Here is a 12368-nt window from a genome sequence, read left to right on the forward strand (position 1 = left end):
TAGGTCAGGTCAGGCTGGGGGGGATGGGGCGAACGGGGAGGCTCTGTGTGAGGCCAGGGTGAACCTGGAAACTCCTCCCCCCACTCCCACCCCCAGTACAGGGCAGCCCACAAGGGAGACGTGGAGTCAGGTGTTTGCATTCCGGGGCCTAAGAAACCCAGCCTACCCAGATCCTTTGATGGTAGGTTCCGCCCCTGCCCTACGGAGACAACTGACCTCATAGTCCCAGGGTCCCGAATTTCCTCCACTCCTAGTGTATGGTCTTAGTGATCTTGTCTACTGGAATCCCAGGATGCAAGGGATACACCTTGCCCTGCTCTGTCCCCTTTTCATTCGCTCTTAGGGGAGACTTTCTCTTATCTAGCCTTCCAACCAGTTCTTCATTGGTGGGCAAGTGAGGAAGGACCCCAGGAGGACATTATCTCTTAGGGTAGCCAAGGGGCTCTGGCTCTGGGAGCTCTTAAGGAGATGATATGAGCCTTCCCTGCTGCTTTTCAATCCTGGACTTTCCCAGGCAGGATTGGTCTGAGGTCATCGGAGATCGTAGGCGCTGTGTGTGCGTGGCTGGCGCTGGATCTGAAGATAGGAGTTCTGAGCCTGGTTTATTGACCTTGGGCAAATCACCGCATTATAGCCTACAACTTTTCCTTCCGCCCTGAGAAGGGTGATGAGGTGGAAGTCGAAGCCTAGGATGAGGCAAGCTAAGTGCCCCTCCCCCTCCAGCCCAGCGGACTTGGGACCATCCGGGCCAGCAATTAAGCTGTGGAAACGGATCAATGGTGCCGGGAGAGATCCCACCCCCCAGTTCGGATCATTAATTTGCTTTTGAAAGCAAGAAGCTACTTTAGGAATAAAGATAATACTCCCGTCTCTTTTATTTTTCAAAGGGATGCAAAACCGGGCTCTCTCATTTCCCACCCCTCACCCCTACACCATAGCTTACGTCGTTCTGTGGGCGCTTCTCGAGATCCCACTGGGAAGGGGGGGGTGAGGGAAGCAAGGGGCACGTCTCTACACCAATCCCACTCTTTCTAGAGGCGGGCAAGGGGCGGGGCAAGGAAAAGGTGGCGGGAAGAAGTTAAGCCGGGTGATCCCAGGAAGTTGCTTCCCCTCTCCTTTTGTCACCATCTCCCACCCACCCCCACCCCGGCCCCAATTAGGGGCTGTTTCACAGGAACACGGGCTGCGGCTGGAACCCCGAGGCAGACCTGACCAAATTAAGACCCAGCCCACCGAGCTACGTGTTGCTAGCTGGGGGTCTAAGGTCGGCGGCGGCAGCTACAAAAACGAGGGACCTTTTCAGTTTCCAAGAAGGCATTTATGTAAAAAACATTGATACTAAGAACAAGTCACGACTCGACGATGCGGTAACTCCAGCCTGTGGAAATAAATAAGTCTCGTCTGCCTGACACACTCGAGCGTCCCATAAAACGGAACTAACTGGACAAGAGAGGCTTCCCTCAGAGAAAGGGCGGGCCTGGGGGGTGGCAGCACCTCTTCATTCCCGGCAAAGTCTGAGCAAGAGAGGTTTGACAGCGGCTGCGACGGCTCACCACGGCCTCCAGACAGGTTCACATCTGTCCTCCGCGGGGCTGCCCGCTCGCGGCCCACTGCCTCCCAGGGAGGTGAGGCCGTGCACCGGCGAGCTGGTGGCGCCACCGGCTGCAGGGGGAGGAGGGGCGCCTGCCAGCGCTGCCCCGGTGGCTGGACCTCCCCCAGCCGCTGCAGCACTGGGGTAGGTCTGGAGCAGCGAGCCCGGGGCAGGCCCGAAGGCGGGGTTGGGGATGAGGAAAGCTACAGCCTGGCCGTCGTGGGCGGGCACCAGGTGGAAGCCGCCGTACACTTTGGGCGACAAGGCACCAGCCGGGCTCATTTTGCACTGGGCAGAAGCGGTAGCGGCGGTCCCGGGCAGCTGGACGTGCAGCGGTTGAGACAGATGCGAGGGCTGGCCAACTCCGGGAGGCGTGTATCGCACGGGTCCGAGCTGGTTGAGGCAGGCGGCAAGGTGGCTCAGGAGGCGAGAGCGCACGTCTGAAGTGACCCCGTCGCAGGAGGACAGGAAGCGGGTCACCTCGTTCATGCATTCATTGAAGCCGGCGCGGTATTTGCCTAGGACGCTCGGGTCACCGCTGAGGGCAGCTAGGAACACATAGTAGTCAAGATTAGGGGGGAGCTCGTGGCGGGCACTGGGGCTGAGTCACCCCGACTTCACACTCCCTGCTCCCACACATACACAAGGTGCAGGCTCACCTGTCACTTGGACCCTCTGCAGGCTCCGCAGATGCTTGACAGTCATTTCTAGGATGTCTGCCTTCTCCAGCTTCGAGTGGCGGGAGCTCTGGGGAACACAGGGTATGCAGATGAGACCGCGCTCCAACAGACATCCCAAGTCGTCTCCCTTTCCCCCTCCCCTTCTACCACCTCCCCCACTCCTGACTAGCGCCTTCACACTTACATCTTTCTTTAGTGCGTCCAGGATAAGGGTCTTGAGCTGGCCCAAACTCTCATTGATCCGAGCTCTTCGCCGCTTCTCCATTATGGGCTTGGACGACTGCAGAGCAAGAGAAAGGTGGGATCAGTCCACGGCCGGTTTCAGGGCTGGGCATCTCTTTGCACAACCCGCCCCGGACCCGCCCCGGGGGGGGAACAGTCCCAGATTCTGGCTCGCCCTCCGGTCTGCAACCACAGTCCTTACCTTGCGGTGCTCGCTCGCGCTCTTGGGTTTGTCTGGCGTCTGGCTGGCGCTGGCCGGCGCTCCCGCCAGAGGAGAGGCTCTCGGCTTCTCCAGGGTGTCCGCCGGCATCGTAAGCGAGAAAAATTTGTGGCTGGGTTCTGCCCGAGGTTTCCGAACACACCAAATGCCTAGTGGGTGGGGGGTGGTGATGAGAACGCCCCGGGTCCCGATTGCCAGCGAAGGCTGCTTGAAACTTGCAGCAATGGAAGAGAGGAAGGAGGGCAGACCCAGCGGGAGGGGAGTCTGTGGAGACTCGGGTGCCAGGTCTCTATCCTTGCCTCTGGACCGGCAGGACTACGTGCGTACCAATTTCTGCGCGCCCTCCCTGCCTGGCGTGTGTGTTCCCCGGTAGCCTCCCTCCCAGCCCTTTGGCCAGAGCAGTGAGCTAAGAAGCCGTCCGATCCGTGCCGCGCTCTGCCGCGCTGCGCCCGCTCCCGCCGCCGCCGCCTCTATTTATGCCCGCGCCGCCACCGCCGCCACCCATTCGTGTGAAACCCGCTCTGCATTCTTTCCCACACTCGCGCCAGCCAATGGGCAGCCCGCCTCGCCTCCCGGGAGCCCCAGGCCGGCCCGCGATTGGCCGCCGCCCCCGCGAGCTGTCAGTCACGCGCTGGCCTCCCCCTCCTCCCCCCGTGCAGCCGGAGGTCGGGGACAGCGGACAAAAGGAAGGGCCCGGGGCGCTGGAGGCAGGCGGCCGCCTCCCCGGGATGGTGCACGGGGGAGGGAGGAAGGGGGAGCGGTTCCCCGACGCGCCGCTCCCTCCCTCTCTCTCCTTCCCTTTCCCACCTACTACCCACCCACCCTGCCTGCCTGCCTGCCTGCCTGCGTGCGGCTCGCCTGGCGGGTGCGCCTGCTGGACCCACCGCCCGAGGGCTGGGCGCGGGGCCAGGGAGAGAGAGCTGCTTGGCTGATTCTGTTTTCTTGTCCCGAGATGCCTGGGCGGGGAAGGCTCCTAGATCTAGCCAGCCCAGCTCACCCTCGGCGCCTGGCACCACCAGAGGCCCTGGACAGGCTATGAAGGGCATGTTCTTGGTGGGCACGCCAAGGTTTCCCCAAAGGGGCCACTTTTAGTCCTCCCACCCTGTGCTAACCTCTTCCAGCAATAGCACTCATCCCAGCTTTGCTTTGGTATCTTTATCTCCTCACATAAATCGGGTAGGCACAAAGTAGGCACTGGATAAACGCTTACTGATTGGTTGACTGAGGGAGAGGGGAGGTAGAAATGCTTGTCTTTTAGGGAAACCGAGCTACCTCCTTTTCCCAGCTTCAGGCCTGTAACCTGGGAGCAATTTTTGACAATAACCCTCCCGCTCTGCTCTCCAACTTCTGAATCTGATCTCTCCCAGCAGGGACTCAGATCGACCTCTGGTTGTCTCGGTCTCCACCGCCCCCACCCTAATCCAGGCCTCATCACCTTCAGTCCCAGGACTATTGCAACAGGCCAGGTGCTCTTCACCACTTACTGTCCGTCCCCCTCCACCAACGCACAGGCTTCGGGGAGTCATGATCGGTAAACTGTGTAAGTCTCTCCTTGTTCAAGATTCTACCCGGCTCTCCTAGTCCATTAATTATCACTTAAATCCGAACTCCTCAACCTGCTTTTCAGCTCATTCATTTATTAAGCTGGGGCGGGGTGGTGTCAGGCCTTAGGCTGGGAGCAGCCGAGGCAAGACAGAAAAGTGACTGTCCCTGTTCTGGGAACCTTACAGTTTGCTTAGGGGAAGCATGATAAGGCTACAGGGGAGAGGCAGAAAGCATCCACATGTTTTAGGAAGGGGAGAAGAGGAAGAGATTACCACAGCCTGGAGAATCATTCATTCATTCGTTCAGCAAATGTTTAAACTTTATGCTAAGCGCTGCAGGCAGACAAGTCCTAGTATTCTGGGAGCTCAGTAGACTCAACACAGTAACTTAAGAGCCTTCGATTTAGGAATCGAGACAAGTGGCCTCGCCACTCATTAGCAAGTGGGTGCACCTCTCTGGGCCCCAATTTCCCCACATGGAAAACAAATGTGAAAGGTAATTGTAGGGTTGTGAGAATAAAAGGTGGCCAGCGATGCAAGGCACTGGACTACACTATTATTACTCAGTAGGGGGCCTTGCACCCTGTAATTGAATGACTGGATCTAATTCTCCCAGGAGACTAGGTAGCAGAATGGATAGAGTGTTAGACCTGGAATCAGGAAGTCCTGAGTTCAGTTTCTCTACCTCAGACACTAAATAGCTTCAGGAACCTGGGTGAGTCAATAGAGTTTGCGGTATCCCTACAGAAATAGTGCCTAAGTCCCAGGATCAGATGGGTGAAGCACCGGGAGAGGGAGTGGTTCTCCTATCCTGACTCAGGCCCTTTTCTTTTCTCATTCCTGGTAGAAAGTATGCTCCTCGAGGGCAGGGCCTATCTTGATTTTGTATTGGAATCTCCTGGCCTGACATAGAATAAGTACTTAATTAGTGATGATATTCTAATTTTTACCCACTTGTCTCTGCCTGTGCTATTTATTCGTCCTGCCCGATCATTCAAAGCCAAGCCCAAGATTTCAATCTGGAAGCATTCTTGGATCCCTCATTGGTTGGAGGTGAGTACGCTAATGGAAACCATATTGTTCTGTTCGATGTTCCTCATGGGCAGGGAACCCATCCTTTTGACTGGCTTCTTTTCTCAAAAGAAGGTACTGGGTTTTGACCCCTAGACTACAGGGTGGGACTTGAAGTCAGGAAGACCTGGGTCTGACCCGACCCTGACAGTTAGGGGACCTTGAGTCATTAACCTCTCTGAGCCTCGGTTTCCTCATCTATAAAGTGAGGGTAATAATCAGAGTGCCTGTCTCCCAGTGTTGTGGTAAGGTTCAGATGAGAATGCCTAGACAGAAACTCTGAAATGCCATATAAATATCAATTTTTCTTGCAGTATGACTATTATCAATATTGTTGGGACCTTATAGCTATTGCCAACTGCGCATCCTCTGGGCGTGGCACGCAGGACTAGCCTTGAGAGGCAGCTAAGCGCATGGGCCCGGCCAAGGTAACCTCCAGGTCCCCAGGAACCCCGGTGCGACCTCCTCCAGCTGTGGCCACAGCAGCTCAGGCACGCGAAGCGGCTGCGCCTAGCCCACGCGGGTAACCCAATGGGCGCGCGCGGGGCTGGGCGGGCCCACTCTGATTGGCTGACTGGGGCCTGAACTGTCAATCAGCCGGCGGGTTTGAGGTCGGGCTGAGGAGCGCGGGGGCGGGCGCGACGTGCGCTCGGCCTCCGCCCCCGCCCCGCTCCCAGTCCCCAGGAGCACGTGCCAAGGCGCCCCGGGCCCCGCGCGCAGAGGAGCAGCCGCGGGTCCCGCCCCAGCCCGCCCCGCCCGGTCCGGCCTCAGGGAGAGAGGCCAGCGAGCGGAGCCTGGGAAAACTCCGCCCCCTCTAGGCCTCCCGCGGCCTCCGCCCCCCCCCCCCCCCCCCGCCCGTGCCCGGGAAGCTGCCCGGGCCAGCAAGGTCCGGTGCGAGGAGAGCCCGGGTTGGGGTAGCTGCTGCATGCGCTGCATCCGGAGGCTGCCTTCTGGGGACAATCACCCCTGGCCCGGGGTCACGGCTCCCCTTGAAACCCCCTTTCCCCCCTCCCCCGCCCCTGCACATCACCCCAGCAGCGGACACATGGGGGTGAGGGTGCAAGACTCCAAAGTGCTCTAGTGCTTGGCTCCAGGACCTTTAAACTTCGGCCACCCCATCTACCCCCACATCCTAGGCCCTTCCCGGGGGAGACCCCCATCTAAAGGTGGCTCTGGTCATCCTGGAGAAATTCGGGTGCCCCCCCATGGGGAAGACTGCTTGGCTCCTGCCCTAGACAGAGGCCCCAATTTAAAAACTGCCCTTGACACCCTAGAAGGCACCCCTTTCCCCCCCACCGTGGGGAAGATTGGCTCCTGCCCTAGTCGAAGACCCCCATTTAAAGGTGCTCCTACTACCCTGGAGAGCTCCCTGATCTAAGGGAAGCCCCATCTAAAGGTTAGACACTTGGCTCACCCCTAGAAAGCCCCTTGATCAGAGGAGAGAGCCCTGGCCTCTGTCCATTTTCTGCTGAGGCAGCCTCTATTTGAGGGAGAGACCAAACTCATGCCTCTCATACCCTGGAGAGCCTCATCTGAGGAAATACTTGGCCATTGTCCTGAGGAACCTCCATAAGGGCAGTAGGACCCCCACCTCCTGCTCTGGAAAACCCCTGATCTGAAGGGCATACCATGCCCCAGCTTCCAGGGAGCCCCCATTTGAGTGGGTGACAGCTCCTCCCATCACAGAATTTTGTTCTTAGAGCCAGAATGGCCCTCAGAGACCATCCAGTTCCACCGCTTCATTTTACACAGAAGGAAACTGAGGTCCAAAGAGAAGGGACTTGTCCCTTGGGGCTGGGGAGGGGGTGAGGCATGGGAACAGTATGCTCCCACACATGGAAACACTAGTGCCAACTTAGTGGAGGGGGGGGCTGTGTTTGAAAGGCGCCTCAGGCCCCACCCAGGCCTCCTTCAGGCTGAAGTTTCTCCACTTTCTGGGGAGTTTCCTGGGAGCAGCTGGAAGTGTTCTGGACCTCCTGCTGTGGTCTGGGCCCTGGGCCAACGGCTGCCCACAGCCTGAGGGCCCCAGAAAGAAGCGCAGCAGTGCCACCGCCTGGTCATTCTGGGTAGTGCAGCAGATGGGCTTTATGAAGAACCAGGGCCAATGTGGATGGGCATTCATTTCCGACCTGACCCTTCCTAAAAGGGGGTGAGGGGCAGCGGGCAGCCCAACCCTAGGCTGGCTCTGTTTCCTACAATCAGATTAGATTTCTTGACTCCTGTTGGATTTAGGTCCAAAGGCCACTTGTCCAGAAAAAAAATCACATTAATAATAAAAATAGTAGTAGCTAGTGTCTATATAGAATTTTTTGAGGGGCCAAGACATTTACTTTCAAATGGATTTATCATTTATTTAGTTGGGTTTTTTTTGTTTGTTTTTTGTTTTTGGCTAGGCAATGAGGTTAAGTGATTTGCCCAGGGTCACACAGCTAGTAAGTGTTATGTGTCTGAGGCCAGATTTGAACTCGGGTCCTCCTGGATCTAGGGCCGGTGCTCTATCCACTGTGCCACCTAGCTGCCCCCATTTACTCAGTTTTAACATTCTTTTCTTTTTAAATTTTGAGTTCCAAATTCTTTCCCTCTTTCCCATCCCTCCCTCATCCACAGAGAAGGTAAGCAAATGATATTAATTATACATGTGAAATCATGCAAAACATATTTCCATATCAGCTGTACGGAAGAAAGTAATAAGGAAAGCCAGAAAATTGTACTTCAGTTTTCACTCAGAGTTCATTAGATCTCTTTCTGGAGGTGGATAGCATTCCTTCATAGGGAGTCCTTTATAATTGTCAAGGATCATTGTATTTAGCAAAGTAGCCAAGTCTTTCATAGTTGATCATCGTTGTAACATTACTGTGCACGATGATCTCCTGGGTTTGCTCACTGCAGTTTGCAGCAGTTCATATAAGTCTTCCCAGGTTTCTCTGATCCCTCCCCCATCATTTCTTAAAGCACAGTAGTATCGTCAAGTTCACAACTTGTTCAGCCATTCCCCAACTGATAGATATTCCTTCAGTTTCCCATTCTTTGACACCACAAAAAGAGCTGCTATAAGTATTTTTGTATCTAAGGGTCCTTTTCTTTTTAATTTGAGTTCATTGGGTACAGGGTCAAAGGTATGCAGTTATAGCCCTTTGGGGGTAGTTCCAAGAAGTCATTGAACTGTCCAAGAGGTGTTTCAACTCTCAACCTGCTATTAACCTCCTCCTTCCGAAACACACACTTTGCCTTGGTATAGACCGGGGCTGTTACCCTCCCCTATTGCCCCAGGGGTCCTAGCAGTTCCTGAGATACCCCCCCCCCCACATTGCCCTCGGGTGGGGCCCTCCTCGACTCCTCTCCCATTGTCTCAGGCATCTTCTGTTCAGTTTGGGAGTCGAATACCCAGGAAGTCTTTCCTGCCCTTGGCCCAGCCTGGAGTTGTTAGCATTGTCTCTCTTTTCACATTTTTATTGTCGTGAGTACTTGTGCACCTCTTGTATCCCACGGTAGAGAGTGCAGGGAAGGCTACATTCTTCCTTCTAGTCATTCTGTCCCCAACCTTCCATTCCCTAGCATTCAGAGTCATGGCCATAGTGAACAGAGCAAAGGGGCCTGGGGTCAGGAAGACCCTTATTCAAATCCTGCTTCTGATCCATCTGTGTGACTGGTTGAGTCGCATCTCAATCTCTCGTCTTTTCATCAGACTAAGACAGGAATTAAAATCTAGCCTCTGACTAGCTGTGTGACCCTAGACAAATCTTTTCATTTTTCTCAGATCCAGTTTCCCCATCTGTAAAATGGGATCATGATGATGATGATAGCACCTACCTCCCAGAATTAAGTGAGATAATGTGTTTAAAGTGCTATATAGATGTTTTCATTATCCAAAACTGAAAGGGATGCCCCATTCTAATAGGATCAAATGAAATTTTGTTGCTGTTCAGTTGTGTCTGACCGCATTCAGGTTTTTCTTGCAAAGATGCTGGAGTATTTGCCATTTCCCCTCTCCTTTACAAATGAGGAAACTGAGTCAGACAAGTTAAGGTACTTGCCCAGGGTCACACAGCTAGGTCAAATTTGAGGTCGAATTTGAACTCTAGTCCTCCTGACTCCAGGCCTGGTGCTCTCTGCACTATGGTGCCACCTATCTGCCCAAGTGAAATAGAGTGGGTAAAAGGCCTTGCAGACCTTTAAGTTTTATATTCTGGTCAAGTGCCATGCCACTCCCCTGCTCACCAGGCTTCTGTGGCTCCCTAGTACACTCACTATCTGCCCCCAACCTCTCTTTCCAGACAGATTTACTCTTATTGCCCTTGCTCACTCTCTCTTCTAGTCAAAGTGGTCTCCTAGTGGCCAGATAGACACACTACTCTGGCCCGACCCCCATGTCTGCAATGCCCTCCCTTTTCTTCTCCAGCTCTTGGAATCCCTTATTCCAATCAGGGCTCTGCTCATATGCCTTTTCCTCCTCTTCCATTCCCAGCTGCTGGCCCTTTCCTCTCAGAAAAAAAAAAAATTACCTTGTCCTAACTTTGTATGTATTCTGTATTTACTTGTATCCCAATGCCCTTCTCTGATGCTCCTCCATGGAGTGACTCTGTGTTGTCCAAAGCTCTGGCAGCTGAGCATCCCAGGTTCTGGCCGAGCTTTGAGCATCATGCAGGTTGAAGTCTTTGTTGGCCTTCTGAGGACCAGCCTCACTTCTTGGCCGCCAAGCTGGCCTCCTGGGGACAACTTCTTTGGTCGTAGCAAACCTATGAAAGCAAGAGAAATACCAAATGATCTTCAAGTCCTGATGAGAAGCATTTGGTGGGTGCTAAAAGGAGGAGCTGAGAACCGTGCAGCTGATATAGCCTATAGCCTGTTGGAAGGACAGGGAGAAGAACCCTGGGGATGGGCAGGCATGAAGCGATCATTTCCGCAGAGAGCATTCACAAGGATGAGATCTAAGAGTAGTGAGGACTTGTCCTTATTTCTCTAGAATTCTGTATGTTCACTAGGATAGTGTATTTCCCTCTCCCCTTCCCCTCCTATCCCTTAGAATTAAGTCCTCCAGGGGCCAGAACTTTTTCTGAACTTTTTTGTGTGTCCTGGACTCCTCCAGTGAAGTCTGTGGCATCCTCATTAGAATAAAGTGCCTGGCACATAGTAGGTACTTAATAGATGTTTATTGATTAATCAATGTTTTTAAATAATGAAAGGAAATGCTAAATTTCAGTTAGATGTTTATGAAATAAAGATGTAATTTTATTCCCATCCAAGTTCATGGACACCCTGAAATCTACCTGCAGATCCCCTCAGGGGACCCTAGGTTAGGGATCTGTGATCTAGCATGTGCCTGGCATGTAAAAGGCTGAGGGCCACTGATTATATGGATTTGGATTGATAAATGCTTGTTCAATTGAATGAAATTCTTTAAAATGTTTTAGTTTTATTTATGAACTTGGAAACCCAACAAACAAGAATGATTATATATGAAAACTCTTTCCTCCTCCCAAATTGATAGACTTGTTTGTGCATCGCTTAGACCTACGATCAATTGATTCAATAGAAATATCCGAGACTCTTCACATTTTTGATTGATGGATTCAGTAGAGTGTTTAGGCCAATGTAATAACTGGGCTGAGGGTATGGAAGACCTCCTTCCCTTCTATACACATACACATATACATAAACACACACATACATATGCTTGTGACTTTTATGAATAGAATTTAAAGGAGCCTTTTCATATTGGTTTTGGTATTTTTAGTGTCTGGCCCCATACCTGACACATAGTAGGTGCTTAATAAATGATCCATTGACCATTGTGAAGCCAGATCTCTAGATCAGCTATCTATCTGTGCCCTAGGATGGATGTGTCCACAAGAGGGCAGCAAACCCTACCCCCCCCCCCCCCCCCCCCAAGATATGTACTGGTTGCCATCTGGCCCCTTCTAGCTCCTACCTCCTCCTTCCAGGGCTTGCCTTGGCTGGGAAGGGAAGTGTCTGTTTCCTCCCTTCAGACCTTCCTTCCTCATGTAATTGGAATGATGTCTGGGGTCTATGGAATAAAGGCTTTCAAAACTGTAAACCCTTATGCAGATGTGAGGCATTATTTTGGTAACAGGCAGGGAAAGGCTGGTGACTGGTTAACAACTGTTCTCCCGAAAAAAAAAGTGTCCCCTTATACTCTGAAGTTTAATCTGTATGAATTACATTTTCCCATTGTTTTCTTAAGGGTAGAAATCAACAAAACAATAAACCAAGACCTGATTTATATCTTTCCAAGGTGCAGATGCTCACCCTGCACTTTTAACAGCAAATTCCCTCATCTGAGATCCACCCTGCACACCCCAGGGGACAAATCTCTGTAACAAAGAAAGGCTACACTGTATTTCCAGTTTCTAGCCCATGCAGCTGAGATCCTCTTTGGAAGAAAGTTAGGAGGGGCCCAGGGAAGAAAGTCCTGGTGTCTCCCAAGGCTCTGAGTATTTCCTTTCTCACCTTGCAACACTAGTCTAAGCCCCAGACATTTTCCCCTACAGCGGATACCTTCCCAGGCTGCCCCAATCTACCCCACCCCACCCCATTCCACTTCCCCTTTCAGTTTTCCTTTGTGTATTATCTTCCCCCTTTAGATTGTAAACTCCTTGAGGGCAGGGACTTTTTTTTTTAAAGCATTTGTATCCTCAAACCTTAACATGTTCTTGGCATGTAGTAGGTGCTTAATAAACGTTTATTTATTTGACCGATTTTGCTCTCTTCCTTTTCTCCTCTGGAGATTTCAATCCCACTAGGATTTCTTTCTTTCTTTCTTTTTTTTAAACCTTCAGCAAAAAGAATTAGGGGCATGGCTGGTGGCTGCAGCCAAGAGAGTCACACCAGGAGAGAGGGTAACCTGTCTCTAAGAAACCAGCACTTAAGAAAAGCTTGTTGTGGGAGTGATCGCTGGACATTTACACAAACTGTAAGATTTTGAAGGCTTTGCTTCCGTGATGGCTTTTGACCTCCCAAGCATCTTGTAAGGGAGACACTTCAGATTATTATTAGGTAGGATAATGGATTTTGTTGTTTAG

At 52.6% G+C, this 12368-nt stretch overlaps 1 protein-coding gene and 1 long non-coding RNA gene across 3 annotated transcripts; one reads left to right on the forward strand and one right to left on the reverse strand.

Moving 5' to 3' along the window:
• Positions 1–851: 851 nt before the first annotated feature.
• On the reverse strand, positions 852–3148 carry HES4 (hes family bHLH transcription factor 4). Its single transcript, XM_027855191.1, has 4 exons — positions 2696–3148; positions 2456–2551; positions 2251–2338; positions 852–2139 (listed from the first exon to the last, which is right to left on the reverse strand). Exons 1-4 carry the CDS (start codon positions 2801–2803, stop codon positions 1550–1552), a joined length of 882 nt encoding a protein of 293 aa, XP_027710992.1. The 5' UTR covers positions 2804–3148; the 3' UTR covers positions 852–1549.
• A 491-nt stretch (positions 3149–3639) lies between these two features.
• Positions 3640–5777, forward strand: LOC114038116. Of its 2 annotated transcripts, XR_003568544.1 has the most exons (4): positions 3640–3889; positions 4084–4253; positions 5258–5310; positions 5643–5777. It is a non-coding gene; the product is annotated as an uncharacterized LOC114038116 (long non-coding RNA). The 2 variants fall into 2 exon arrangements; XR_003568543.1 differs by having other exon boundaries at positions 3640–4253.
• Positions 5778–12368: the final 6591 nt, after the last annotated feature.

The sequence above is a fragment of the Vombatus ursinus genome, unplaced genomic scaffold (assembly GCF_900497805.2).
Source record: "Vombatus ursinus unplaced genomic scaffold, bare-nosed wombat genome assembly UNPS02010822.1, whole genome shotgun sequence".
NCBI lineage: Eukaryota > Metazoa > Chordata > Mammalia > Diprotodontia > Vombatidae > Vombatus > Vombatus ursinus.